We start from the raw sequence: 23,713 nt of genomic DNA, 5'->3' as shown, positions 1-23,713 counted from the left end.
AACAATTCTTCTTGTTTGATTCTATTATCGGGTATGTAACATTCCGTAAGGGAGTAAAAGCACAAGGTGGTATCCGCAAGTTTCAATAGTCGTTCCATCGTAGCGAGAGTAAATGTCCATAGACAAGCAGAGGATTCAAGATAAGAGCTTTAAGCTCAAAGCAGAAAGGGAAAAAACGCCAGTCGCTGATGCATGATGCGGTGAAACACTCAAAGCCGCTCTGGGCCAATAGTCAAAAACCTCCGTGATGACAGATGGGGTCGCATCTCGGCCTGTCCGGCGCAACAATCAGATCCATCCCAGATCGCTGAGCAAACCTTTCATCTCTGGTGCCTTGATGCTACCCATTCCCATGCTGCGGACCAAGTTACCTTTGCGCAGGCGAGCCAACCCAACATCGACCTTCCACTCTTGATCTGATGGGATGACGAAGACGTAGTATTTGCCTTCTGTGTCTCTGATTGTGGCACGCAGTATGTAATGAGGATTCAATGTTCCTCTCTCGATGCCCTTGAGACTCCAGGCTTTGACATCCCATTCCCGCTGTGGAACACGACGCACATCATCATCAATGAACAACCCTTCGGTGTTTATTTTCAGGACGAGGCCATCGGTGACATTAGCTTCGCCGCTGACGAGTTGGCTGATAGGCTTTTTCGGTGTTGTGTTGTTGTACATGTAGACAGCCTTCATGACAATCTTGTCTGGATCAGATGTGTTGTACGGTCCACGGTATTCGGGAGGCGGACTGGTTCGAGCGGTAGATGTTGACGGCGCGTAGGAGGAAAGTGTTTCCGTGTAGGACGATGCCGTCGAGGAAGATATGACTGTACGAGCGTCATAAGCACTCGTGGTCTCAGTGCTGGCATAGCTTCGCGCACTAGGGCGCTCATACTGCTTGGAGGCAGGAATGGTAGGCTTGGGTGATTTTGCTGCTTCTGCGGCGGCGGCAGCCTTTTCCTTCTTGTCTCTTGCAATCCGCTCCCGGGCTTCACGCTCGCGCTTCTCCTTTTCACGAGTCTCCTGATCTTTGGTTTCCTTGCTCTTGAGCTCACGCTCTCTTGCTTCTCTTTCGCGGGCTTCCTTCTCACGGGCCCTGGCCTGCTCCCATTTGCGCTTCTCATTAGCCGCCTTTTCCTGTCGCTCAGCTTCCTCCTTCTTCCTCAATGCTTCTTCGCGTAGTTTCTTCAGCTCCTCTGCCTTCTTTCTAGCTTCCTCTCTCTTGCGGGTTTCTTCTCGAGCCTTTTCCCAACTTGCTGCAGCGTCGGATGCAGACCTTGCTGAGGGTTCTGGGGAGGGAGCTGGCGGCGGAGCGGGTTTCGTTCGAGGTGGAGGGGCTGGCTTCGGTGTTTCTCGCTGAGGGGTTGGAGGAGGCGGTGGAGCGGTGTATCGAGGAGGAGCATTATATTCGGGTTGAGGCGGTGGTGGAGCAGCATAATCTGGTGGCGGCTGGGGTCGAGGAGCATTGTGCTCTGGTGGTGGTTGGGGGTAGTATCCTGACTGCGGTGGTGATCTGTAATCCTGCCTTGGTGGAGGAGTCGAGTAATCTTGTCGAGGGGTATGCGGGGGTGGTGCGGAATGTGTATGGTCTGAGCCCGAGGAATGCGAAGTATTGTAAGGACCATTATTGTTTCTGCTATGCTTGCTTGCTCCTTCTGTGTCTTCACCCCCTTGGGCTCCACCACTGCCACCAGGAGGTGGTGGGCTATGAGGACGTTGCTGCTTGCTTTCACCCTGAGTCTTTCCAAATGCCCATGCGACAGCGCCTACACCAGCGACAAGCAGAAGCACGCCGGCACTTCCGCTAGCAGCAATAATCGATAGCCATTGACCCAGCACTGGTACAGCGGTCACCCATATCAGGTAGCAAAAGACAGCGCATGCGAATCCTGCGATGAAAGAGTTGCGTTGTGGTTGCAATGAAGGTAGGTACAGGAATCCAGAGCCCGAGCTGTGGGGTGGGATGATAAAGATATCATAGTTGCCGTTGGGCAGACCGCCGGATGTCGACTTTGGATTTGCTCCATGAGGTGGAGGAGGAGGAGGAGGAGGTGCGTCGGCCATACTTCATCCAAGGCGTGCAAGCACCGTTGAGACCGTTTCTGACCCGTCGACTGCACCTGCCTGTCGCACCTGCGGGGAAGCACACTTTCTTGCAACTCTTTCAAGTCACGTCTTGATCGAGCGGCAGGAACGTTGTTCGTCGACCAGAAATTGTTGACTTCGAGGTCAGATAGACCCAGCACAGTTGGTCCGGCCCACCAAATGCAGAGCGAGCAAGCAGGTTGCCGCTGAATGCAGCACGTCGCTTCCAGGCACACTGTCAGGATGCGGCCCGCCCTTCCCCGGTCGCGATATGAGGAGAGAGCCTGTTTCTGGTCTTTGCTTTGCTGTGATGGTCTGTAGTGCTTCTGCTATGGGCAAATCGTTAGCGATCCCGTGGAACTTAGCCTTGCTCTTTTGCTTGTCTTCAAAGCACTGTTTATGTGTTCTTCTTCTTTATCATTGATCGCACTACCTGTCAACACACCCTCCTTACCTGCTTAGAGAAGTACGAGATGTTGATCTGTGCTTCGTTAAAGAGCTGCCCACTCAAGATTGAACAACGCATTCAAAATCCAATTTGTTTGCACTTTCTCACCATGACAACAGCCGCTCGGGCCATGCATGGTGACGTGAAGCTTATTTTCCACTCGGTGTGGATGCCTTGACTCGTGTGAACAACCAGCCACTTCCCCAGCCAGCCTGACCGACCGATGACGGCTAGCTCTTGTCGACCATGAATGTCGGAAGCGACATTGAGCTTGTGTCTGCTTTGCCCATGGATAGAGCTCTTCCTCGTCATCTTGATGCTGACGAGTATGCCCGCTTGAGCAAACGTGTCGTGCTCAAGTTCGACCTCCTGCTTCTCCCCTTCTTGTGTTTACTGTTCTTGCTTAATTCTCTAGACAAATCCAACGTCGGAAATGCAGAGTCTGGCCATTTTACTGAAGACCTCGGATTGCCCAAGGCCGCTCTGAATGTTTCCGTAGCTTGGTTCTTTGCTGTCTTCGTGTCTTGTCAGCCGATCGGCGCCTTCTTCGGTCGCAAATATGGTATGGCACGATGGGTCCCCGCTACCATGGGCCTTTGGGGAGTCTGTACGGCGCTTCACGTTGCTGTGCAGTCTCAGGCTCAACTAGTCACCTTGAGAGTCCTTATTGCGGCACTAGAATCCGGCTTCTATCCTACTGTGGTTAGCTGTAGGTTATGCTCTTTGAGACTGCGAGGCTGATCATGGACTAACACGCCGCTACCTGCTGTAGATCTAAGTTTGTGGTATACTCGCTACGAGTTTGGCAAGCGCTTGGCTTTCTTCTACGGGCAAGCAGCTCTCGCTGGCTGCTTTGGAGGACTTCTGTCCTGGGTTGTGTTCAGTCATTTTCCTCACGATGACCCAAATCCTCATGTTGCTGTGAAGAAGTGGAGGAGTTGGGAGGTTCTGTTTCTTATTGAAGGCTCCTTGACGATCCTAGTGGCATTCGTTGGGTCCTTCTGGCTTCCTCACAGCGCCAATACAGCCTGGTTTCTGACTGCCGATGAACGCCTCGTTGCAGAAGAGCGCATTCGTAAGGATCAGATTGCTGCAGCCAGTTCGTGGACCAACCCAAACAATCAATCAAGTCTTGACATCCAAGATTCAACACCATTCACCCGATCTGGACCACGCTCATCTCTAACATTGGAGGACGAAGAGGCTGACTTCTTACTCCCTGGTGCTGAAGTTACGCAACCATCGACTCGTCGACCGAGCCACGTCTCGGTCGTATCCATCACAGCTGATAGTGGGGTTTCTCGCGAAGACATCTTCTCTGCTGTGGCCGATTGGAAAGTCTGGTACCTCCTGTTCTGTAACATCTTGTCCGCCATCCCAGCCACTGCATTTTCGGTGTTCCTTCCGCTCGTCATCAAAGGCATCGCTGGGCGGGATGACCTGGGACCAGCCGCTATAAACCTGCTTGTAGTGCCTCCGTTCTTGGCTGGTGCAATCATCCTATGGATATTCACTTGGTGGTCTGACAAAAACCGGACTCGTCTGATTCCAATCTTGTATGGATTGGCAATCCTTCTCGCTGGTCTAGCTGCCACCGTGGCGCTGCCGACACGCGCCTACAAACTTCGGTACTTGGCCTTGACTGTTCTCTTATCTGGTTCCTTCGTAGCTTCGCCTCTGACAGTGACCTGGCTGAGCAATAATATACCCCAGCCTGGCAAGCGTGCGATCGTCCTGGGTATCAATGGGTGGGGGAACTTTGCTGGAGTCATCTCAAGCATGCTCTTTGCTCCCAGATTTGCCAAGGACGGCTACATCATTCCTTTTTATGCGACCCTCGTCTGCGTTCTAACTGCATTCGTTGGCTACCTTGCTTTTAGGGCTTTGCTTGTCACGGAGAATCGCAGACGAGAACGAATTGTGGCAGATTGGGACGATGACGAAGTGAGGCGCGAGGCAATGTTTGGAGACGGTGCTGTGGTCGAGCAGAAGAACTTCTGGACACTCATCACAAGAGCCTGCAGGTTCGATAAGTTGCGTGATTGGGCAGAGATTGATAGGGTACGGCGTGGAGACGAGAAGCTTACCTTCGTGTATAGTCTTTAGTCCTTACCTCTAAGTCGATCTTGTACTTGAACTTGCTTCTGGACGATGATAGACTTACCACTGGGATGAAATAGCTTGTATTGGGACCCTGATGAACAAGACGAAGGTTGGGTGAATATTGGTTTGGGCACTAACTTCTTCCTACCAATGGGTTTTCGTATGAAGTATTCATGAGTGACCTTGATCGTCGGAATTTCATCCAAGTCCACACATACACATATATCAGGCACACAGGTCTACTACCCATCATCAGACGACATATGCGAGTTCTCTGATCATACGTGTGGATGTAACAAGAGGTGAGGTGAAATTATGTGTCAGGGTCACTAGTGCAACATCCAGATCAAGTTTTACTGTATCTTAGAAGCTCAATTTTCACCTTCAAGGCAAGCAACCAGATTCCTGAAATGTTACAAGCATTCTTGATTCAATGCAGTCATATCCATACTTTAATAATGAGCATCAGAGTTAAATCGGAGGATTACCTTCTCTCGGACTCGGAGTCGGGAGATCAACAGTCCCCGAGAAGACACTCGGACCCTGATATGTCGTCATGTAGCTCCCAGCTCGATTCCACCAGTGCACTCTAACCATGAGGCATCGAAGGCAGAAGGATTTCTCAATTAAGAGCCAGTAACCTATATGAGTTGCAGCAACATCTGTTGAGTGTAGGCTTTTGTTGTCACACTTTTGTCATACGTACACAGGCTATTACAGCCATCGCCAATCCAAAATGACTTTGTTGAACTCTCTTTTGGCTCTCACAAACTTCAGGTCTCCTTTTCTTCGTACTTTGGTACCTAGTATCGGACTTGCCTATGCCATTCAAGCTGGTGTAGCAGCTCCTAGTATCTTCTTCCAATCCGAAAGATTCTACGACTTGAGCGGATCGTTGACATATCTGTCATGCACGGCACTTTCTCTCTACTTGCCTACGCTGAGAGCGAGAGCTGCAGCAGCGACTGTCTCTGCTGGTACTGCAGCCCTTCCTGCATACCCTAGCCTATTGGCTAGTCTGGCCAGCAAGGGTGGTGTCCAGGCTTGGAACTGGAGACAGGTCATTCTCAGTGCTGCTGTAGCCATCTGGGCCACAAGACGTACGTATCACATCTGCCTCAAGCAGGGTCTACGACTGACAGATTCACAGTCGGTAGCTTCCTCTTCTCGCGCATCACCTCTGAAGATGGTCGCGACTCCCGCTTCGACGAGATCAGAACCTCACCTCCCAAGTTCCTTGGAGCCTTCTTTGCTCAGGCAACCTGGGTCTCCCTCTGCCTTCTCCCTGTCCTCGCTCTCAACTCGATCCCTGCAACAACACTCTCTGCCCTCCCCTTCCTCACCCTTACCGATGTCATTGGTCTACTTCTCTACGTCGGCGGTCTCGGATTCGAAGCAACAGCCGACAAGCAAAAGAGCCAATGGATGGAAGAAAAGAAGAACAAGAAGCACAATGAAGATTTCCTGACCAGAGGTCTATGGTCCAAGAGCAGACACCCCAACTACTTTGGTGAGAGCACTTTGTGGACTGGTATTGCTACTGTTGCCGCTGGTGTTCTGGCTAGCAATGTTGGTCAATCTGGTATGGGTTTCAGCGGCGGTCTTGGTGCTAGGTTGGGTGCTTTGGCCATGGCTGGTGTTAGCCCTGCCTTTGTTACTTTCTTGCTGTTCAAGGTATGCTTCAAGGATGAACGTAGGGATTCGCCTTCGTATGCTTACAGCTCAACTAGGTCTCGGGTATTCCCCTTAGCGAGAACAAGTACGATAAGCGCTATGGTGACCGCAAGGACTACCAAGAGTGGAAGAATGTAGGTGTCATGTGTCTCCAACGACGGCTTAGCACTTGCTGACTTCGAATAGAACACACCCATGTTCTTCCCCAAGTTCTAGTCTGTTGAACATATTATGCAGCCTCTGAACCAATCATGGCACGCTTGTCAAGATGCTCGAGCGAGATTGAAGAGCTTGTGGCTTGAATCACACGACATGTCACGAGCTGCAGCAACTTTTTTTCGAAGTACAACATTGTCTGAGAGCAAGGGGGAAGATATGCTGCCTGGGAAGTGTGTAATATGAATTAATGCCTAATGAATTTGTCGTGGTCGCGTATTACTTCGTGTCAATAGTTTTTATGTGCATCTCAAAGGAGCTTTCAGACCTTGCAACAAGTCCCGGAGTAATTGATCAGGCAGAAGACATACTCTGAATCAATCAATCTTGGCTCCAGCCAGGCCTCTAGCTCTGGGCTTTGTACCAGGTGCTTCCAGGACATTGGACATTCTGATATAGCGCATTCTTCCGTCACCGGCTTGAGCCACTGGCAGTCCATCCTTGTGCAAGCGTTGTTTGGAATGTTTCCTAAGTCTGGCAAGAGAATCAGTCTGGGTGTCCTGGGAATGCGTTTTCGTATGTCGTTCGACGAACCGTTTTCTGGCAACCATGACTGGCACACTGGACTTGGTCACGAGGTAGTTGCTGAACGAGCCGAGCAAGACACCTTTCAGTTGGGAGCGTCCTCTTGATCCCAGGATAGTAAGAGTGGGAGACAAGAAGTCGATCTGTACAGGCTATCAGCATGGGTCAGTGATTAGGCGTTAGTATATACTCACCACCTCGGTAATCATATGTCTTGGACTCTTGCAGTGGAAGACTTCTACTACAACACGAACCTGGAGCCTAGTCTTCCGAAGCAATTTAACACAACGTTGGCTGATGTCCTCAGCAGCACGGAAACGATCTTGCTCGGCCTTGGACATGTCCTTTCTCTCGCTAAAGGCCATTCTTGCGGTGCTACTATCTCGCGGCAGTGTTGCAGGAGTCATACTCTCTGCAGTCATGGAGCGCACGATAGTGGCTGTGTCTTTGACGACGTCGGCACCGTGTCCAATCTCAACACCTTCAGAGACACCACCAGTACCAGACTCCTCGTCAACTGCGTAAACTGCCAGCAGAGTATCGCCATCGCGCAAAACAGTACCAATAGTCCATTCAAGAGCATACTCGGCTTCGGAAGAGAGATCGGTAGCGACAAGATAAACTCTTTGCCTCCTACGGCCTTCTTCAGCTTGACGCTGGAAGTAGAGGTAGTCGCCACGGATGATCTGACGAATGACACGATGCGCAGAGGGAGTACTGTGGATGGGAGAAATATTGAGCGAGAGGCGTTGGGCACGACGCAAGTCGGACAGATGTTCTTCGTCGTCGGAGTGCACAGGGGTAGAGGTTGTTGATGCGGCAAAGTCAAAGGCAGTGCTGGGATGGACGTCGGGCTTTCGAGACGAGTAGGCTGAGGCCGTGGACGGTTGGTCTGTGGCGGGTGGAGTAACAGTAATAGTTGGGTCAGCATTCAAGGGAGGCGAGGGTTCGTCGTCGTCGCTGTCGGGAGTGACGCCAACAGCATTGCCAACTCTGGCGCGGCCTCTGCCTCGCGACGATTCGTGATCAGTATCTGGTTCATCGCTGCTCTCTTCGTCGCTGCTGGCAGACTCATTGTCGTAGTCCTTTTGCAAGCGAACACCTCCGTCTCCGAGCTGGGGACGAATAGAACCGGCATCTGATAGTCTGCGTTGCGAAGGAGACTTGTCGTTCGGGTTGAGAGAGTGGCTGATACTGCGAGTGGGACTCAGACTGCGTGCTGCCGAGCGAGTGCCATCTGGATTGGCGGGCCTGTTGCTGCTGCGTCTGGGATCTCCTGGGCCAAGGTCGCCGGGCAGTCTGGAGCTGCGTCGTGGGTCACCGGGACCAAGATCACCAGGGAATGCGGGCTTGCCGCGGGCAGCAGTCGTAGGAGCCATAGCTCTGTGAGACAAGACAGGGCTTGTGGGTGGGGTGGGTTTGGTAGGAGCTGGAGACGGGAGTGGGGGCAAGGCCGACTTCTTGCGAGTGTTGTTGAGCTCAAAGTCCCTCCGCAGGTCCTTGGCCTCCTGGTCGATTGCTGCTGATAGCGACATGGTGACTTTGTATGGGCTTGCTTGTTGATGACTCGGGAGCCGCTTCCACACCTAGCCTATCTGGGAAGATAAAGATGTGGGTCTCGGTCGTGTTTGGCCCGACGCAGGTCCAGGTGGTTGCTTGTGTCGTCGTGGCGATGGCAGATGTTCACAAATACAGGTCGTCGTCGTCGTGGTGGATGCTGTCAGAACAGTGATGAACGGTTCCGCAGATGACAAGACGACAGCCTCTTGAGGCGCTCAGCCGCTGGACGCATGGAGCAGCTCCAAAAGTGCTTGGTGGTATTGGCGCCCAGAGACGCTTTTACGCTTTCGTCACGCGCCGAGCTCGTGCCAGCAACGGCCGCCTTGTGACGATTTTGAACTGCCCCTCCTCGTGCGGGGCCGAAGCCTCACAAACCTTCAACCCTGTCCTTGTCCTCGTTCACGAATCACGACTGCATCAACCACCACCATCTGTCCCTGCATCTTAATTCTCCGAAATTGTGCATATCGAGTCTTTCGTTCCTCGTGCCTGCTCTGTCTTACGGCCTATGCACCTTCAATCTCTGCTTATACCCAACTGCCGTGACACTATGCCTTGTATCCGTCTTACGGCTCTCCCCTCCATGCCCGACGGACTTTCTGATATTGCAATACGTGTAGCTTGCTGCTCATGATATAATAAATACTACCACCTAGTCTTGCTATGCTTACACTGTAATTCCTTTCCCTATACCACCCTAACACACCATGTCGTTGGCTACTCCTACAGAGCACAAGTGGATCCTTGGTGACAAGTTCGACCAAGTGTACCCCCATCTCGAAGGCATCCAGGCATTGTGGGAGAAGAAATGGGCTTTCCCTTGCTCAAAGTCTCTCTACCCCTTCCACGATGGCAAGTTTGAAGATTTCGAGCCCGTCTTCAAGACCTTGATCTCGAAAAACATCGACTCAGGCTACACCGACGAGTACACTCGCGAATTCGTCCCAACTGCTGAACATCTCATTGAAGAGGCAGACAAGCTGGTCTCCTCAAACGGGGATGCTGCCTCAGCTCTTTACCTTCGTGCCTGCACCGTCTACCGAATCGCCCGTTTCCCTTACATCAACTCGGACTACAAACGCGAAATCTACGAGGCACAAAAGAAGGCATACATCAAGGCTGCTAGCCTCTGGAGTTGCCCAATCGAAGATGTCACCATTCCTCACACAGCAGCAACCTCGGCTGATGCTGACTCTGTGCCTCTCTATGTACGCTTGCCCAAAGATGCCTCGAAATCGAAGCCTTGTCCTGCTGTCCTGCTCATGTGCGGACTCGATGGACACAGACCAGACAACACAACCCGAAGTGACGAATTCCTGGCTCGAGGATGGGCTTCAATCATTGTCGATATCCCTGGTACTGCCGACTGCCCTGCAGACAGAAAAGACCCTCAGGCTGCTGAGAGACTGTGGACAACCATCTTCGATTGGATGGCAGGACAAGGAGTCTTTGACATGAAGCGTGTTATTACTTGGGGCCTTAGTGCTGGAGGCTACAACGCAGTATGTGCATCTAGATTTCTACAGTATACACTCCAAGCACTATTCACTAACATCGACTCAGGTCCGCGCAGCACACACTCACTCTGACAGACTCGCTGGTGCCATCGGCCAAGGCGCAGGAACCCACCACTTCTTCTCGCGTGAGTGGCTCGAGAAGGCTCAATGCAAAGAATACCCCTGGAACGCTCTACCCGCCTTGACAGAAAAATTTGGCTACGAGGACCACGATGACTTTATGGACAATGCCCAAGAGACTTGGTCACTTGTCAAGACTGGTGTTGTTAACATGAAGAGTTGTCGATTGCTGCTTATCAATGGAACAATTGATGGTTTGATGCCCATTGAAGATTCCATGCTCTTGAGTGAGTTTGGCTCGCCCAAGGAGATGAGGTTTGTTAGTCATCGCTTACACATGGGTATGTCTTCAACTTGCAATTGAAATTGAAGAGAAAGCTCCGCTAACCTGATCCTCACTCGTAGGTTATCCCGAGGCCAACAGCTATGTTTACCCTTGGATGGAACAAGTCATGGCTTCTGTGCACTGAGTTCACGACGATTTCAAACACCTTTTACTTGTTCAACGATTGAATATGTTCGTCACTATGTGCTACGCTGGGTATATATATTCGTTCCAGCACTCCGAAAGAATGGCCAACATTTCACCACCGTCCAGCGGTTGATGAATGTTAATTCAAATTCTGACTTCAGAGCTTTGCATGTCCATGCCTGTGACCTTTGTGCCGATGAATAGCTTGGGTCGTTTCCTTCCCGGTCACCTGTTCCTCGGTTGAGCCTCCCTCTGCGAGAAGCCCTTCAGCCTCCGATCTCTTTGCTGAACTAGCTGGCGATCCTCCCATTGCTGCCGAGTATGTCAAATACCAAGTCTGACTAGCTCCACCATCGAGGTAAGCAGGATTGAATTTGGGATCGGAGAAGAACGCATAACTGGCTGCCGGCTGGATAGTTGCCAGATTGGCATACAAGATACCTCTCCAACCACCATCTACATTGGCACGCCCATTGGAGAAAAAGGCATTCCACTCTTCGGTGACAAACTTTTGTGTGCGTACGTATGCACTGAAAGGGAAGCCAGCGGGTATCATATGGATACCGTGGATGTACTCTGGGTTACTGCCGAAATAGGTCTGAAGTAGAAAATCAGCAGAGCTTTCCAAAATATCATCGATAACGTCTTACCGTGTAGTCTATCTTGTTCTCGAAGAGCTGCAACGTCTTAGAACAACTATATCCTGCAGGAGAAATTTGTACTTACGACTCCGCTGACTTTGTTGCCGATGAATTCTGGAGGCTGGACTTTGTTATCCGACGTGTAGAGGAAGTAGTTCTGCATAGATCTTGCTTCAATGGCCAACATGAGATTGCCTCTTGCCTCCATTGCCTTGTCTCCGATCGTGCGTCCCCACATCTTGATTGCATAGACGGATAAGTTGTCCTCGGAAGAACTTTCTTCATCTTTGCCATCACCACTTTCGAACAGACCCTGAAACGAACGTACAGTTAGCATAATCTCACAAAGACGTGCGTAGTAACACCACAGCTCTGCTGAGCTTCCACTCGTTCCTTCAAGATGTCGAGCGGACGGTGTTTCGTTAAGAAGCCACCCGCCAGGCACACTTTGGTCCAGACAAACCACCAGTAACAGCCTTTAACTCACTTTTGCCCAAGAATGCCCGTGGAACCTTTTAGTCAAGGTATGGTCAGCAGAGTGTCCAGAGTTGGATGTGAGAACACCACGGCTTCGCTAGACGAATACACTCGATCTGGCGAGACGCCCGGGAACTTTCTCATGCAGACTGAGACAGAACGCCAGCACTAGTCGTGGTGTCCATAAATTCAATTCAACTTACCAATCAAACGATCGAGAGAAAGGGAAGTATGCATCTGTAGTCACAGAATTGGAGTAGTCTCGAACCAGTGTGTTGACCCATGCCTTGTTCGTGCCTTGATCCAACCAGCTGGGGTCCAGATATCCGATCACAGCGGCCGCATAGACAAAGTATCCGTAATGGAAATGATGATCGTTGTAGTACGTATTTCCAAAATCGAGACCTGAGTCACCAGTTTGATAAGTACCACTAGAAACGGCTCCACCCCAGGATGATTCGTAAACAAGAGGAAGGACCTGCTCGTTGCGAACGAATGTGTTAAAAGCTATCTTGAGTTTCTGAAGTCCGCTGATGGATAGAGTTGCGTTTTTACCAATGTCATGCACTGCATAGACGATAGCGGCAAATTTGGCGAGTGCTTTTCCAGAATAGTACATTGAGTTGAGGTCTGACTGCTTCTCCATATCCTGACTGAGTTCACTCTCACCCGCTTTGTTAATCAATCCAACAGCTTCAGCTGAGACCTTGCTGTTTCCACCCGAGGAGACTGACCAGGGAGCAAAGCTCATGCCTATTGGCAAAGCTCGCTCGACCAGAGTCCATGAGTTTCCTACGATACCCGTGGCCATTCCCTTGGTTGTAGTTTGGAGCTTGACATTGGTCGTAGAGCCAGAAGCAAGACTTTGCACGTGATGAGGCAGAGCAAACATAAGTAAAGTACGGTTAGCGACGCCTTGTTTGGTCCATGTTAACGTGTACGTTCCAGTGGTCCCTGCCACAGAACCGGCTACCGTTGCAGAAACTGGATATGCGCCTGCTGCTTCGTCGTAGACTGACTCAGCATCAGCAGAGGGCACTTTGGCGACTTGAATAAAACCTTGGAATTTAGGAGCTCCTTGCAGTACTCGCACATTGGTCAGAGTAAATGAGTTGACAGGATATCCAGGTTGAGAGGTTGTGACATAAATGTTCCACAAGGTACTGTCGGCAAGTTTTGCTTGATACTTGTAGGTCGAGCCAGAAGGCATGCGCCCAACATAGGTGACACTAGTGAAAGAAATCACGCTCTCGATACGTGGTGTACTACTGCTGTAAACAGCCGTCACGAATGCCATTCCTTGGACCAAGGGAAAAGTGATAGCTGGAGCAGCACCCGGACGTGGCAGAAGGTTAACATTGGCAGAGAAAGCATCCAGAGAATCCATTGTGAGCTGAGTCGTGGTATTCAGCTCAGAAGCAGAAAGTGTAATCGACTGTATGCCAATAGGATTGATGAAATATCGAGCCGGATTTCCAGGGCCGTATGCTAGTTGTGACCTCACTATATGACTGACAGCCAGGCCATAGCTTTTGAGCACACCGGAACCCTTTGACCAAGCTATGGAGTAGGGATGGGTGAATGTAGTCGAAGATTGAGAACCCAAGAAGAAATTGGCATAAAACTTGTTTGTCTGCAGTTTCTTTTTTTGTGGTGCAACCATGGAATGAGATACAGGATGGTCGGTTCTTTGGGGAATTTGAGGCGGAGGTGGACCGCTTGCAAATGCTGCGAAGACGTTGTCCACAGACATCGTCAAAACCGGTGAGGCGACAACCGGATGAGGCAATGATGTACTAGCGGTGTTGATAAGAGATAGTGGAGTTGAAGCAGATGCTACTGATGTAGGAAAAGGCTGGACAGAACTCTTGCCAGAAGTCTCCAGGGAAGATATAATGCTCTGCGATGGGCGTCAGCATTCAAATGTGCGGAGCTAGAATGAAACGCAGAACTATGCAGCAGGCTTGTGATAATTTTGCCCATGTCCAAAAGTTGCGGATAAAGACTGAGTTATAAAAAAGCAAGAGCAATTGATGTAGGGCTCGAATATATCTAGGCAGGCTTCTTCCTACGAAATGGACCTCGCCAAGCCATCCTCAGTGCTGGTCATTCCTTCCTTTTCTGACAATGTTTTCGGTTCTGGGAGCTAGAAAAAAAGCAACAACGTACACCTGAAGTTTGAGGCTCCACTGTCGAGGAAGCAATCTGAATTGCAGACGAGCTCAGAGATGTCAAGTGAACAGTGGTCGAGAGCGAATAGAAGGAGGTGTCCGGTCGCCTGGTAGACAATACAGGTGTAAAACTGCTAGCAGAAGAGATCATAGACCTTGAAGAATGTGTCGACTGTGTCTGTGGACTCTTGGTTTCAGCCTCACAGTCATATTCAGATTCCCAGTTGGCATCGCTGATAAGAGGCGCAGCTTTGATAAATGTGACTAAAAATGTGTTCAAGAATAAGAGCAAACAAAAGACAGAACGAGTCATAATGAACGTGTTGGCTGTTCTTCTAGCACATCTACTGGGGAGTCCAAAGGTCATATAAATGTTCGGATGTTTAGTGTTAGCACTCAAGAGAGCAGCCACTTGGCATACGGCCGTTTAAAGGGGGGTGGGTCAGAGGGCGCAACAGGCGTCGAAGAGTGAGATTTTAGGGACGTCCTGTGATTAAAAGACATTATCCCCTCCTTGCAACCTACTCAGAATGGTCAAGAGAGTCGAGTGAAGGGGGGTATAGTGATCATGGAAACGTGACTCGCCTTGCGTCTGAAAAAAAAAAAAAAAATGCCTAGAGAGGACGTTCCTGGCAGACTAGTCTAGCATTCTATGATACGAGTGCAGGAGCACAGGACGAGCTTGAATGGTAGACGTGATCACTCCAGTGTCTTACATGGACCGAAGAATCTAGATGGATGGTTTTCACAGAGCGTGAAGGACGCGCTCAGCGCGCCCTCGAGAGGAATGTTATGCCCTCCTTGAGTAAGTCTAGGGGCCCAAGACGAAGTCGATCGCAGAGGGAGGGTTGAGCCTCAAGCCCCTCTCTCAGAGGTTGTTGGACAAGAACGCCACAAAGACAAGTGCCGATCGTCGCTTTTGGCAAAAGCTGCCTTTGGTCTTGTGAAAGGAGTCATGGTTGAAGATGTTTATGCTCCCCGACAGCCGTTGAGGAAGCGCGGCTCGCCTCGGGCGCACTCCAGCCACCAAAGCAGCCTTGTTGCATTGTTCTGCGAGCGAATAACAACCATCGCAACATTTTCCACGATATTCACTTTAATTAGAGAGTCTCATGCGCTTTCATTGCTTTCAGCTTCGATATCGAGGTATTGCCGTTCCTAGCTATTACGCACTGACGACTCTGCTCGAGGCGGTGTTCTTTGGACCAAAGCATGATCTTCACTGTACAATTCGCAGAAGACCAGTCGCGGTTTGAACTTTGGCGCCTTGGACATCGCTGGTCAACAAAGCATTTCTGTCCATCTGACAGGTAGGTCATGCTTCAGATGCTAGCTTACCCCATGTCTTTATGTAACGCATGCTATGAAAATGCACAATACTATCAGAAAGCAGGATAGTATCCACTGGGAGGTAACATATTCTTGGCTCTCTTTGGCCATGCCTCTGGTTCGAAAAGCAACTATGCCTTCTCATAGTCTAGAGATGCTCGTTGCTATATGAAAGGGAAGGGGGTAAAAACACGCTGCAATGTATGATTTGGTCACAGCTCCACAAAAGTGGATCATACAGCCATCTGCTGGTGTCACATTTACTTCTTGATTGATTGTGATACAGCAACCTGCAGGTCTTTCAAGTTGGAGACAGGTCACACAAGCATGGCAGCATGTGCTGTACCTGGTCGGGGCACCTCTAAACAATGGTTCGTTGGGCAGAGGCATATGCTGTACGACCCGTCAATTGAGCCTCATTCGGATCCGCAAGACCGTTTAATATCAGATTCTCCTTCTGTCTTGCTCCAGATGAGTGTGTCCTAGCCGCTGCATCAAGAACTTGACGTATGTCATGGTGTTTGCTCGTCAAGGATCATCCTTGATTGATTCGCTCAAAGCTGCCCCTCAGCACGCGTGTCAGACGCGCTCTCATCGTGCAGGTTGTTGCCTGCTTTGAATTCCAGCGATGGATTCCATTCAGCAACAAACCGATCCATCAATTCAAGACATCCGTGCTATTCGTTTGATGCAAGTATCTTCTCCGCAGGTGCTGAAACAGCTTGCTGCAGCTGTCGGCCTCTTGAAGCTGCCTGGTCAATTCTTTGTCCGCAGTCGCTGCGGCAATCAGATCCACCAGAAGCTCATATATCAACGATACCGCGGCTGGTCTATTCTATCGTTCCTTATTCCAACTTATTCCTCATCGATCAATTTGAGCTAAGTCTGTTACTCAGTCGTTTATAGCATGTCAGCCCCACAGCGTGGAGATAGAGGCGGCGGTCGTGGTGGCCGCGGTCGTGGAGACAGCAATCGTGGAGGTCCCTCCAATCGTGGTGAGTTTTCTGGTGGTCGTGGCGGCAGTGCTCCTAGAGGAGGTGGTTACAGTGATCGTGGAAGCTCTGCCTCACGTGGCGATCGTGGCAGTGGCTCTTTTCGAGGAGATCGTGGCGGTAATTCCTATCGCGGTGACCGTGGTGGTGGCTCCCAAGGAGAACGTGGCCGAGGTGGTGGTGGACGTGGTCGAGGAGGTTTCAGACTCCCAATCCACTCTGGGCCTCCGAGCAACAGCATTTTCCTGTAAGTTTCCAGCTTCATCTTCAGCTTTTCCGAATACTAACTCCATCACAGCGAAGGCAATGTTCCTCAGCCGAACCAGGAGGTGCAAGCTCTCGAAGACAAACGCGTTCTGGAGACGTCAGGAAAGATCATTGAGCGGTTTCCAGGACGCCCAGGCCATGGTACTAAGGGTATCTCGATTGTGCTGCGTGCCAATTACCTGCATTTGAAGACCGCCTTCGAGACTGGTAAGCAGGAAGTGCCACTCTATCGCTACGCAGTTGGCATAGTCGGCGGCGAAAGGCTCAGCAAACCCAAGATGCGTCTGCTCGTTACAAATCTTATCAGGGACCCTCTCTTTGCTGGTCGTCAGGTTGCGACAGACTACGCGGGCATCATTGTGACGACCAAGAAGCTCGACCTTGGCCCTGCCGACCGCAAACAAGGCAAGATTGAAGTCATCGATCCTTCTCTACCTGCTTTCCAAGGCCCAGACAATGCGCAGGCCCAGGAGGTCAGGAGTCGTCGTACCAAGGGCTACGAGCTGTCCAAGACAGGAGAGTTCAGTCTGGCTGATCTTGTGCGCGCCCTCCAAGCTGTACAGGCAGGCGCCTGGTTAGGAGCGCAAGGTGATGTTGTGCAGCTATTGAATATTGTTCTTTGCAAAACACCTAACGACACGGCCAACGTTTACTCTCTCGGTCAAAATAAGTACTATCCAGGTGTTGGCTCGCCATTGATGGAGCAGGTCGACATTACTGGTGGCCTTCAAGCTCTTCGTGGATATTATGCAAGTGTCCGCACTTCATCAAACAGAATCTTGGTCAACCTTAACGTCGCAAGCGCAGCCTTCTACAAGCCTGGACCCCTCATGGACCTCGTCTCTGAGTACGTTGGTGGTTACACTGGTCAAGCCCCAAAAGCATACGACGTGGTAAGAGCTGAAGCTTTCATCCGCATGCTTCGCGTCGAGACGAACTACCTCAAGGCTCTCGACACAGACGGCAAGCCCAAGAGGGTTGTTCAGGGACGCCCTCAGACTGTGCCTGGCTTCAAGAGCGTTGTTGGTCTGGCTCCACGTCCCAGGAACGGCGATGCCAGAACTGTCACTTTCTCCTGGACGGATCCGAAGACCCCTCAAGCTGCAGCTCGTAATATTTCTGTGTTCGATTACTTCAAGAAACATCACGGCATCACTCTTCAACATCCAGACTTGCCTGTTCTCAATGTAGGCACCAGAAGTGATCCCTCATATCTGCCGATCGAGCTGGCGACAGTTTCACCTGGTCAGCCCGTCAGACGCTTGCTCTCAGGAAGCCAGACCGAGCATATGCTTCGATTCGCTGCTAGAGCTCCCCGTCTCAATGCGGAATCCATTGCAGGCACGCCAGGTAACGGACTCAGAACCATGGGTTTCAATGGACCCGCACAAGTTTTGAACAACTTCGGCATTGACATCGGCAAGGAGCTCATCACCGTTCCTGGTCGCATATTGCCGACGCCCAGAGTGTACTATGGAAACAAGGAGTTACAAGCCAGGGAGGGGTCATGGAACTTGATAAATGTCAAGTTTTCCAAATCTGGTTCTTTTGGCTTGTGGGCATGTGTTATCGTCAACTACAATGACCAAAGGGGCAACGCATTGCTTCCCGAGGGCGCCCAGATGCAGAGTGCTCCTGTCCTTGGCGGCGAGGGCATATTGAAGGCTCTTGAGCACCATCTAAAAACATATGGAGTTCGTATGGGTTCGCGTCTCCAGACTCAGAACATCAACATTGCTCGTCCCAACGAGCAAAACCGCAAGGCCATCGATGACAAGCTCAAAGAGGTCTTTACTAATGCTGCAAAGCATAATATACAACTTCTCTTCGTCGTTCTCAAGGAAGCTGACAAATGGCTCTACAGCCGCATCAAGTTTTGGGGCGATGTCAAATTTGGTGTGCAGACTATCTGTTCAGTCGGATCCAAGATTCAGAAGCCCAAGGGGCAAGACATGTACCTGGGCAACCTTGCTCTCAAGTTCAACATCAAGGGTGGAGGTGTCGTTCAAACCCAGCGCGACATGTACCCTCTTGGAAACAATGACTGCATGCTTGTTGGCATCGATGTAACGCACCCATCTGCGGGGTCAGTGGACAGAGCCCCCAGTATCGCTGGTGTCGTGGCTAGCGTGGATGAGCAACTGTCTCAGTGGCCTGGTTCGTTGCGCAGTCAAACAGGAAGGGAGGAGATGGTGCAAGGACTGACAGAGATGATGATCGAACGCCTAGAGCTTTGGCGCAAGCACAACAACAAGCTTCCCAGGAAGATTATCATCTTCCGTGATGGTGTCTCCGAGGGGCAATACAATCTCGTCCTGGACCGCGAACTGCCCCCGATCCAAGAGGCTTTCAAGAAGCTTTATGGCTCTAACCCCCCATCCTTGACTATCCTGATTGTTGGTAAGAGGCACCATACCAGGTTCTATCCTACAGACAGCAGATCAATGGACCAGAAATCGGGCAACCCCATGCCTGGAACTGTGGTCGATCGCGGAGTCACTTCTCATTACCTCTGGGACTTCTTTCTCCAGGCCCACAAGGGCTTGCAAGGGACCGCTAGGCCTGCTCACTACATTGTCCTCAAGGACGAACTGAAATTTGGTCAAAACGAGCTCGAATCGTTCGTCCACAAGTTGTGCTACAACTTCAATCGCGCCACCAAGGCTGTCTCCATATGCCCTCCTGCATATTACGCCGATCTGATCTGCGAGAGAGGCCGCATGTATCTCTACTCGATCTTGAACGAGAACCAGGGTGCGGATGCTGTGGCTTACAACGCTCAAACAGCTGGTTGGACCCATGGTGTTCATTCTAACCTGCGCGACAAGACTTTCTATATCTGAATAACTTCATCTCAGTGGCCAGGTTCTGATACAGGACACATTTGTGCATTTCGATGGTTTTACTTGATGCTCTTGCGCCCGGGCGAGAGAGGAGCAATCGCAAGATTGCATGAGGAGCATCCAGCCACAGTCATTGTCATTCATTCATTGCAAACTTCTAAGCATAACTTACGTATTTCACGGCCGAGCATCAAGAATCAGAATTCCATCATCCAGTTTATTGCATTGTTTTCAATATGATCTTCTTGGTTTATCTAATTGGTAACCCAGATAATCTCAAGGCAAGCGCCACTGTATACTACTTCTTTCCTCGTGTTCAAGGTGAGGATCAAGAGCGTCAAAATGCACAATTAAGTTTAGTATATTGAAGTCCTGGATCAAAAAATGTTTGTTTTCATTGTAAAGCATAATGTACAGCGAAGGTTGTGCATTCTATTGGCTTTCATGTTGGAGGAAAGGGCCACGTCTGTAATGCATATGTTCTTCCTGCAGAGATATGATTCTTTTGATGCAACAGGAATGGAAGAGGGAAGAGAATGTACAAAAGTAGTGGGGAAATGAGAAGATGCAGTGTCCATGGGTATCATAAGGTAAAGCCTGGCAGATGTAACGAAGAAAAGTAGATGTTGTGGTTGGCAGAACTTTTTAGATGTCGCCGCCCTGGTACTTCCATGCATCGAGGTACATTTTTCCATTGACGGAGCCGGCGTATTCGTGAGTCTTTGTGGGCTTGTCGATGTTCTCGGCGACGAAGGGCTTCAACTGCGTGTGTGTCAGACAGCTGCACGATTGATGAACAGCCAAAGAGGGAGACGTACGTGAAAGTCGGAGAGGTCAGGAACAACGTAGGTGCGGACCTTTGACCAGTCGATACGGTAGCCACCATACTTGGTGTGACGACCCATGGAGCCTGAGCCAGTACCCTTGTAGTAGTCCTTGCCCGCTTGCTTGGTGGTGAGAGCAAGACGACGGAGGGCGCGTGCCAGAGAAGGAGTAGGAGTGAACATGTTGACGACGGTGCGAGATGCGACTGGTTGACGATACTGCTTCTGCTGCTGCTTCTCTAGCACTTTGCGACTCGGAGGTGTCTTGCGGACTTTAACCAACTTTTAGCGGCTTGGCACAACTTTTTTGCCTTGCCGCTATCACCATTTTCTGGAGACGCCCGTTTAGAGACTTTGATCTTTGCAATTTTTTGTAAAGTTGCAAAGCAGAGAAATCATGCCTGCTCGTGTTGCTCGCTCGAGCGTATCAATCGCCAAACCCAACAACGCTCGCAAAAAGTCTCAGAAGCGAACTCTTGACGCTTACTCGATCGCCTCGCATTCCGCTCCCGACACATATAAAGTCCGTCAGCATCGTTTGGGCGATTCTGTTGGTGAACCTCGCCAGAAGCGTAGAAGACTCGAAGATGATGACGAAGACGACAACGACGAGGAACACGCCAGCAACGCCCGACGACTGCAACAAAAGGCTGTGAACAAAAGAACTGGTACTGGCAAAAGAGGAGGCTTAGATGAGGAAACAGACGAGGGAAGCGATAGCGAAGGCAACGAATGGCGCATGGGTGGTCACATTGGCGAAGAAAGCGACAGCGACCTCGACAGTGACGAAGCCTTTGGAGAGAGCGACGAAGAGCGTTTCGAAGGCTTTACATTCAGAGGAAGCTCGACTAACGGTCTCTCGAAAAAGAAGAAGCGACCTCAACCCACCTCGGAAATGGATCTCGACGAAGGCGGCGACAGCGATGAGGAGGACTCGGCTAGCGACTTTGGCGATGAGGGTGTCGACCTAGCCACTATGCTCGACGAGGACAACGAGGACGACCTCATGCAGACCGAGGAGAAGCATGGCGACGATTCGTCCGAGGAAGAAGACTCTGACGACGAGGATGAGGAGGAGGAAGAATCTGAGGACGACGAGTCTGAAGAAGATGATGGAGAAGACGACGCTACCAAGCTGTCCAAGCTGCAGGATCTGGTCGCCTCGCTGAACAAGGACAACCCAGAAAAGCGCATTGGCGGACGTACACAGGACGCTCACGAGTCGCAAGAGCCCTCAGCATATGGTCTGTCCGCCTCGCAGAAGCTTAAGATTTCTGATCTGCTACCTACCGTCACCGATCCTGCCCTTCGCAAATCGCTCAAAATTCTTACATCCGAAAAAATCACCAAGCGCGCAGGTATCCCTGGAAAGCTTGACGCTCCGCTACCTAAGAGACAACAGGACAAATTGGATAGAGCTGCTGCTACTCAAGAGACAAAGAAGACCTTGGAGCGATGGCGCGACACTGTCATCCAAAACCGCAGAGCCGAATTCTTGCAGTTCCCCCTGGCAGATCCAAATGCCATTGAGGCTGTCGGTACTCAGAAGATGCTTCCCATCCAACAAGACAAGCCTGCCAACGAACTTGAAAGCGCCATTCAGAACATCCTTGAGGAGAGTGGTCTCAGCAACAAGAAAAAGCAGGGACAGGAGGAGGACCAACTTCAACAATTTGAGGAGCTTCAAATGAACAAAATTCCCATCGAGGAAGTCATGGCCAGACGCGCCGAGCTTCGCAAGGCAAGAGAACTGCTCTTCAGGGAGGAAGTCAAGGCCAAGCGTGTCAAGAAGATCAAGTCAAAGGCCTACCGTCGTGTGCATCGTAAGGAGCGTGAGCGTGCCGAGGCCGCCGAGCGTGACTACCTTGCAGCTGAAGGCATCGAGGACGAGGATGAGAAGGAAAGACAGGACAGAAGACGTGCTGAGGAGAGAATGGGCACCAAGCACAAGGACAGCAAGTGGTCAAAGGCCATGAAGAAGTCAAACCGTTCCGTCTGGGACGAGGACGCTAGAGAGGGTCTTATTGACATGGCTAGACGCAACGAGGAGCTCAGGAGGAGAATCGAGGGCAAAGATGTGTACGAGCGTGAGAGCGACGACTCTGATATCAGCGTCAGTGATGACGACGACGAGGAGCTCGACGATGACGAACTCGAGAAAGCACGTCTGTCTAAGAAGATTGACAAGCTTGGTGCCAAAGATGGAGAAAAGTCCAAGATTGGCAACATGGCTTTCATGCTCCGAGCTGAAGCTTCACGAAAGGCTCAGAACGATGAAGATATCGAGCGTCTGCGCAAGGAGTTGGCTGACGAGGATGGTGAGAGCGAACAAGAAGCGGATACCACTGTTGGCCGTGCCATTTTCGGACCCAAGCCCAAGCAAGGTTCCGCCAATCCCTTCAAGGCTGTTCCTCGTGGCGAGCTCGAAGAGAACAAGACTCTGGATGAGGAGGACAATCATGAAGAGGAAGCCGAAGCTGAGATCAAGGTCGGCGATCAAGCAGACACCAAGCCTGCTCCTCAGTCAAGGAAGCCGAGATCATTCCTCCAGAGTGCCCAGAAGGTCGTTGCCGATGTTGACGAACTCAAAGAGCCAGAAGAGAACGCCTGGCTGACGGGCTCTTCCAAGAGCAAGAAGAAGAGCAAGAAGGCTGCTGATGAGGAGATGCTTGATCTTTCCAAGGCCGCACCCACACCTGCAGTAGCAGCAAAACCTGCTGCCGCCGGAAAGAAGGCCCAGGCAAAGAAGCAAAAGACCAAGCCCGCAGCCAACGAGACCACAGCTCCCTCGACCGAAGGCTGGGCAACAGTCAAATACGACAACGATCAAGAAGAAGCCGATGCCGAGGAGGACAACAGAGTAAATCCTATGCTCTCCTCCAAAGATGAGCAAGCTCTCTTCCACCAACGTGCCTTTGCCGGTGACGACGTCGCTGTTGAGTTCGAAGCAGAGAAGGACGCTCAGATCGAAGATGAAGGCGACAAGGTTGAATCCACTTTCCTCCCCGGTTGGGGCTCATGGACTGGTACCGGTCTCTCCAAAGCGACGAGAAAGCAAAACAAACGCATCGCTCACAATCCTCTGCACAAGAAGGTCACCGAGGGTGTCAAGGCAGCAAATCGTAAAGACGCCAAGCTCAACAATGTCATTATCTCGGAAGCTCAGCAGAGGAAGGGCAAGAAGTATTTGGCCAGTACACTGCCTCATCAGTTCGAGAAGAGGGAGCAGTATGAGAGGAGTCTGCGTGTTCCTGTTGGTCCCGAATGGACGACCAAGGAGACTTTCCAACGCAACACCAGACCCAGAGTTGTTGTCAAACAAGGCATCATCGCGCCCATGGAGAAGCCTTTGGTCTAGATTATACCTGCTCTTCTGTTATACTGTTATTCTAAGCGGTTATAGTATCATGAGTTGAAAGATTGTTTGCATGATAATCATCATGATCCAGGCCACAATACGTGTATGTTGATCCAATCGCATTCAAGCGGTCTTACTTATGAATTGCACA

The 23,713-nt window shown here is 50.8% G+C and overlaps 9 protein-coding genes across 9 annotated transcripts; 5 read left to right on the top strand and 4 right to left on the bottom strand.

Annotated features, from left to right (window-relative positions):
• Nucleotides 1–288: 288 nt before the first annotated feature.
• M437DRAFT_45913 (uncharacterized protein) lies at nt 289–2,064 on the bottom strand (the record flags this gene model as incomplete). The annotated part of the gene is made up of 1 exon (XM_041021175.1): nt 289–2,064. The coding sequence occupies one exon, from the start codon at nt 2,062–2,064 to the stop codon at nt 289–291; it is 1,776 nt and encodes a 591-aa protein (XP_040880941.1).
• Nucleotides 2,065–2,821: 757 nt separating this feature from the next.
• Nucleotides 2,822–4,639, top strand: M437DRAFT_46343 (MFS general substrate transporter; the record flags this gene model as incomplete). The annotated part of the gene is made up of 2 exons (XM_041021248.1): nt 2,822–3,242; nt 3,306–4,639. The coding sequence occupies 2 exons, from the start codon at nt 2,822–2,824 to the stop codon at nt 4,637–4,639; spliced, it is 1,755 nt and encodes a 584-aa protein (XP_040880940.1).
• Nucleotides 4,640–5,372: 733 nt separating this feature from the next.
• Nucleotides 5,373–6,526, top strand: M437DRAFT_45812 (DUF1295-domain-containing protein; the record flags this gene model as incomplete). The annotated part of the gene is made up of 4 exons (XM_041021150.1): nt 5,373–5,736; nt 5,787–6,310; nt 6,367–6,444; nt 6,497–6,526. 4 exons carry the CDS (start codon nt 5,373–5,375, stop codon nt 6,524–6,526), a joined length of 996 nt encoding a protein of 331 aa, XP_040880939.1.
• A 317-nt stretch (nt 6,527–6,843) lies between these two features.
• Nucleotides 6,844–8,586, bottom strand: M437DRAFT_83616 (adenine nucleotide alpha hydrolases-like protein; the record flags this gene model as incomplete). The annotated part of the gene is made up of 3 exons (XM_041027967.1): nt 6,844–7,000; nt 7,061–7,194; nt 7,246–8,586. The coding sequence occupies 3 exons, from the start codon at nt 8,584–8,586 to the stop codon at nt 6,844–6,846; spliced, it is 1,632 nt and encodes a 543-aa protein (XP_040880938.1).
• A 732-nt stretch (nt 8,587–9,318) lies between these two features.
• M437DRAFT_45650 (alpha/beta-hydrolase) lies at nt 9,319–10,658 on the top strand (the record flags this gene model as incomplete). Its single annotated transcript, XM_041021120.1, has 3 exons — nt 9,319–10,113; nt 10,175–10,529; nt 10,594–10,658. The coding sequence occupies 3 exons, from the start codon at nt 9,319–9,321 to the stop codon at nt 10,656–10,658; spliced, it is 1,215 nt and encodes a 404-aa protein (XP_040880937.1).
• A 159-nt stretch (nt 10,659–10,817) lies between these two features.
• On the bottom strand, nt 10,818–13,531 carry M437DRAFT_45637 (endo-1,3-beta-glucanase; the record flags this gene model as incomplete). Its single annotated transcript, XM_041021119.1, has 5 exons — nt 10,818–11,258; nt 11,311–11,337; nt 11,387–11,614; nt 11,789–11,813; nt 11,982–13,531. The coding sequence occupies 5 exons, from the start codon at nt 13,529–13,531 to the stop codon at nt 10,818–10,820; spliced, it is 2,271 nt and encodes a 756-aa protein (XP_040880936.1).
• A 2,654-nt stretch (nt 13,532–16,185) lies between these two features.
• On the top strand, nt 16,186–19,380 carry M437DRAFT_46412 (Piwi-domain-containing protein; the record flags this gene model as incomplete). The annotated part of the gene is made up of 2 exons (XM_041021261.1): nt 16,186–16,435; nt 16,574–19,380. The coding sequence occupies 2 exons, from the start codon at nt 16,186–16,188 to the stop codon at nt 19,378–19,380; spliced, it is 3,057 nt and encodes a 1,018-aa protein (XP_040880935.1).
• A 645-nt stretch (nt 19,381–20,025) lies between these two features.
• Nucleotides 20,026–20,387, bottom strand: M437DRAFT_46208 (uncharacterized protein; the record flags this gene model as incomplete). Its single annotated transcript, XM_041021226.1, has 2 exons — nt 20,026–20,142; nt 20,199–20,387. 2 exons carry the CDS (start codon nt 20,385–20,387, stop codon nt 20,026–20,028), a joined length of 306 nt encoding a protein of 101 aa, XP_040880934.1.
• A 214-nt stretch (nt 20,388–20,601) lies between these two features.
• Nucleotides 20,602–23,562, top strand: M437DRAFT_83611 (Utp14-domain-containing protein; the record flags this gene model as incomplete). Its single annotated transcript, XM_041027966.1, has 1 exon — nt 20,602–23,562. The coding sequence occupies one exon, from the start codon at nt 20,602–20,604 to the stop codon at nt 23,560–23,562; it is 2,961 nt and encodes a 986-aa protein (XP_040880933.1).
• Nucleotides 23,563–23,713: the final 151 nt, after the last annotated feature.

This window comes from Aureobasidium melanogenum (genome assembly GCF_000721775.1).
Source record: "Aureobasidium melanogenum CBS 110374 unplaced genomic scaffold scaffold_7, whole genome shotgun sequence".
NCBI lineage: Eukaryota > Fungi > Ascomycota > Dothideomycetes > Dothideales > Saccotheciaceae > Aureobasidium > Aureobasidium melanogenum.
The sequence above is the reverse complement of the archived record's forward strand: the minus strand, read 5'-3'. Positions and strand labels throughout refer to the sequence as shown.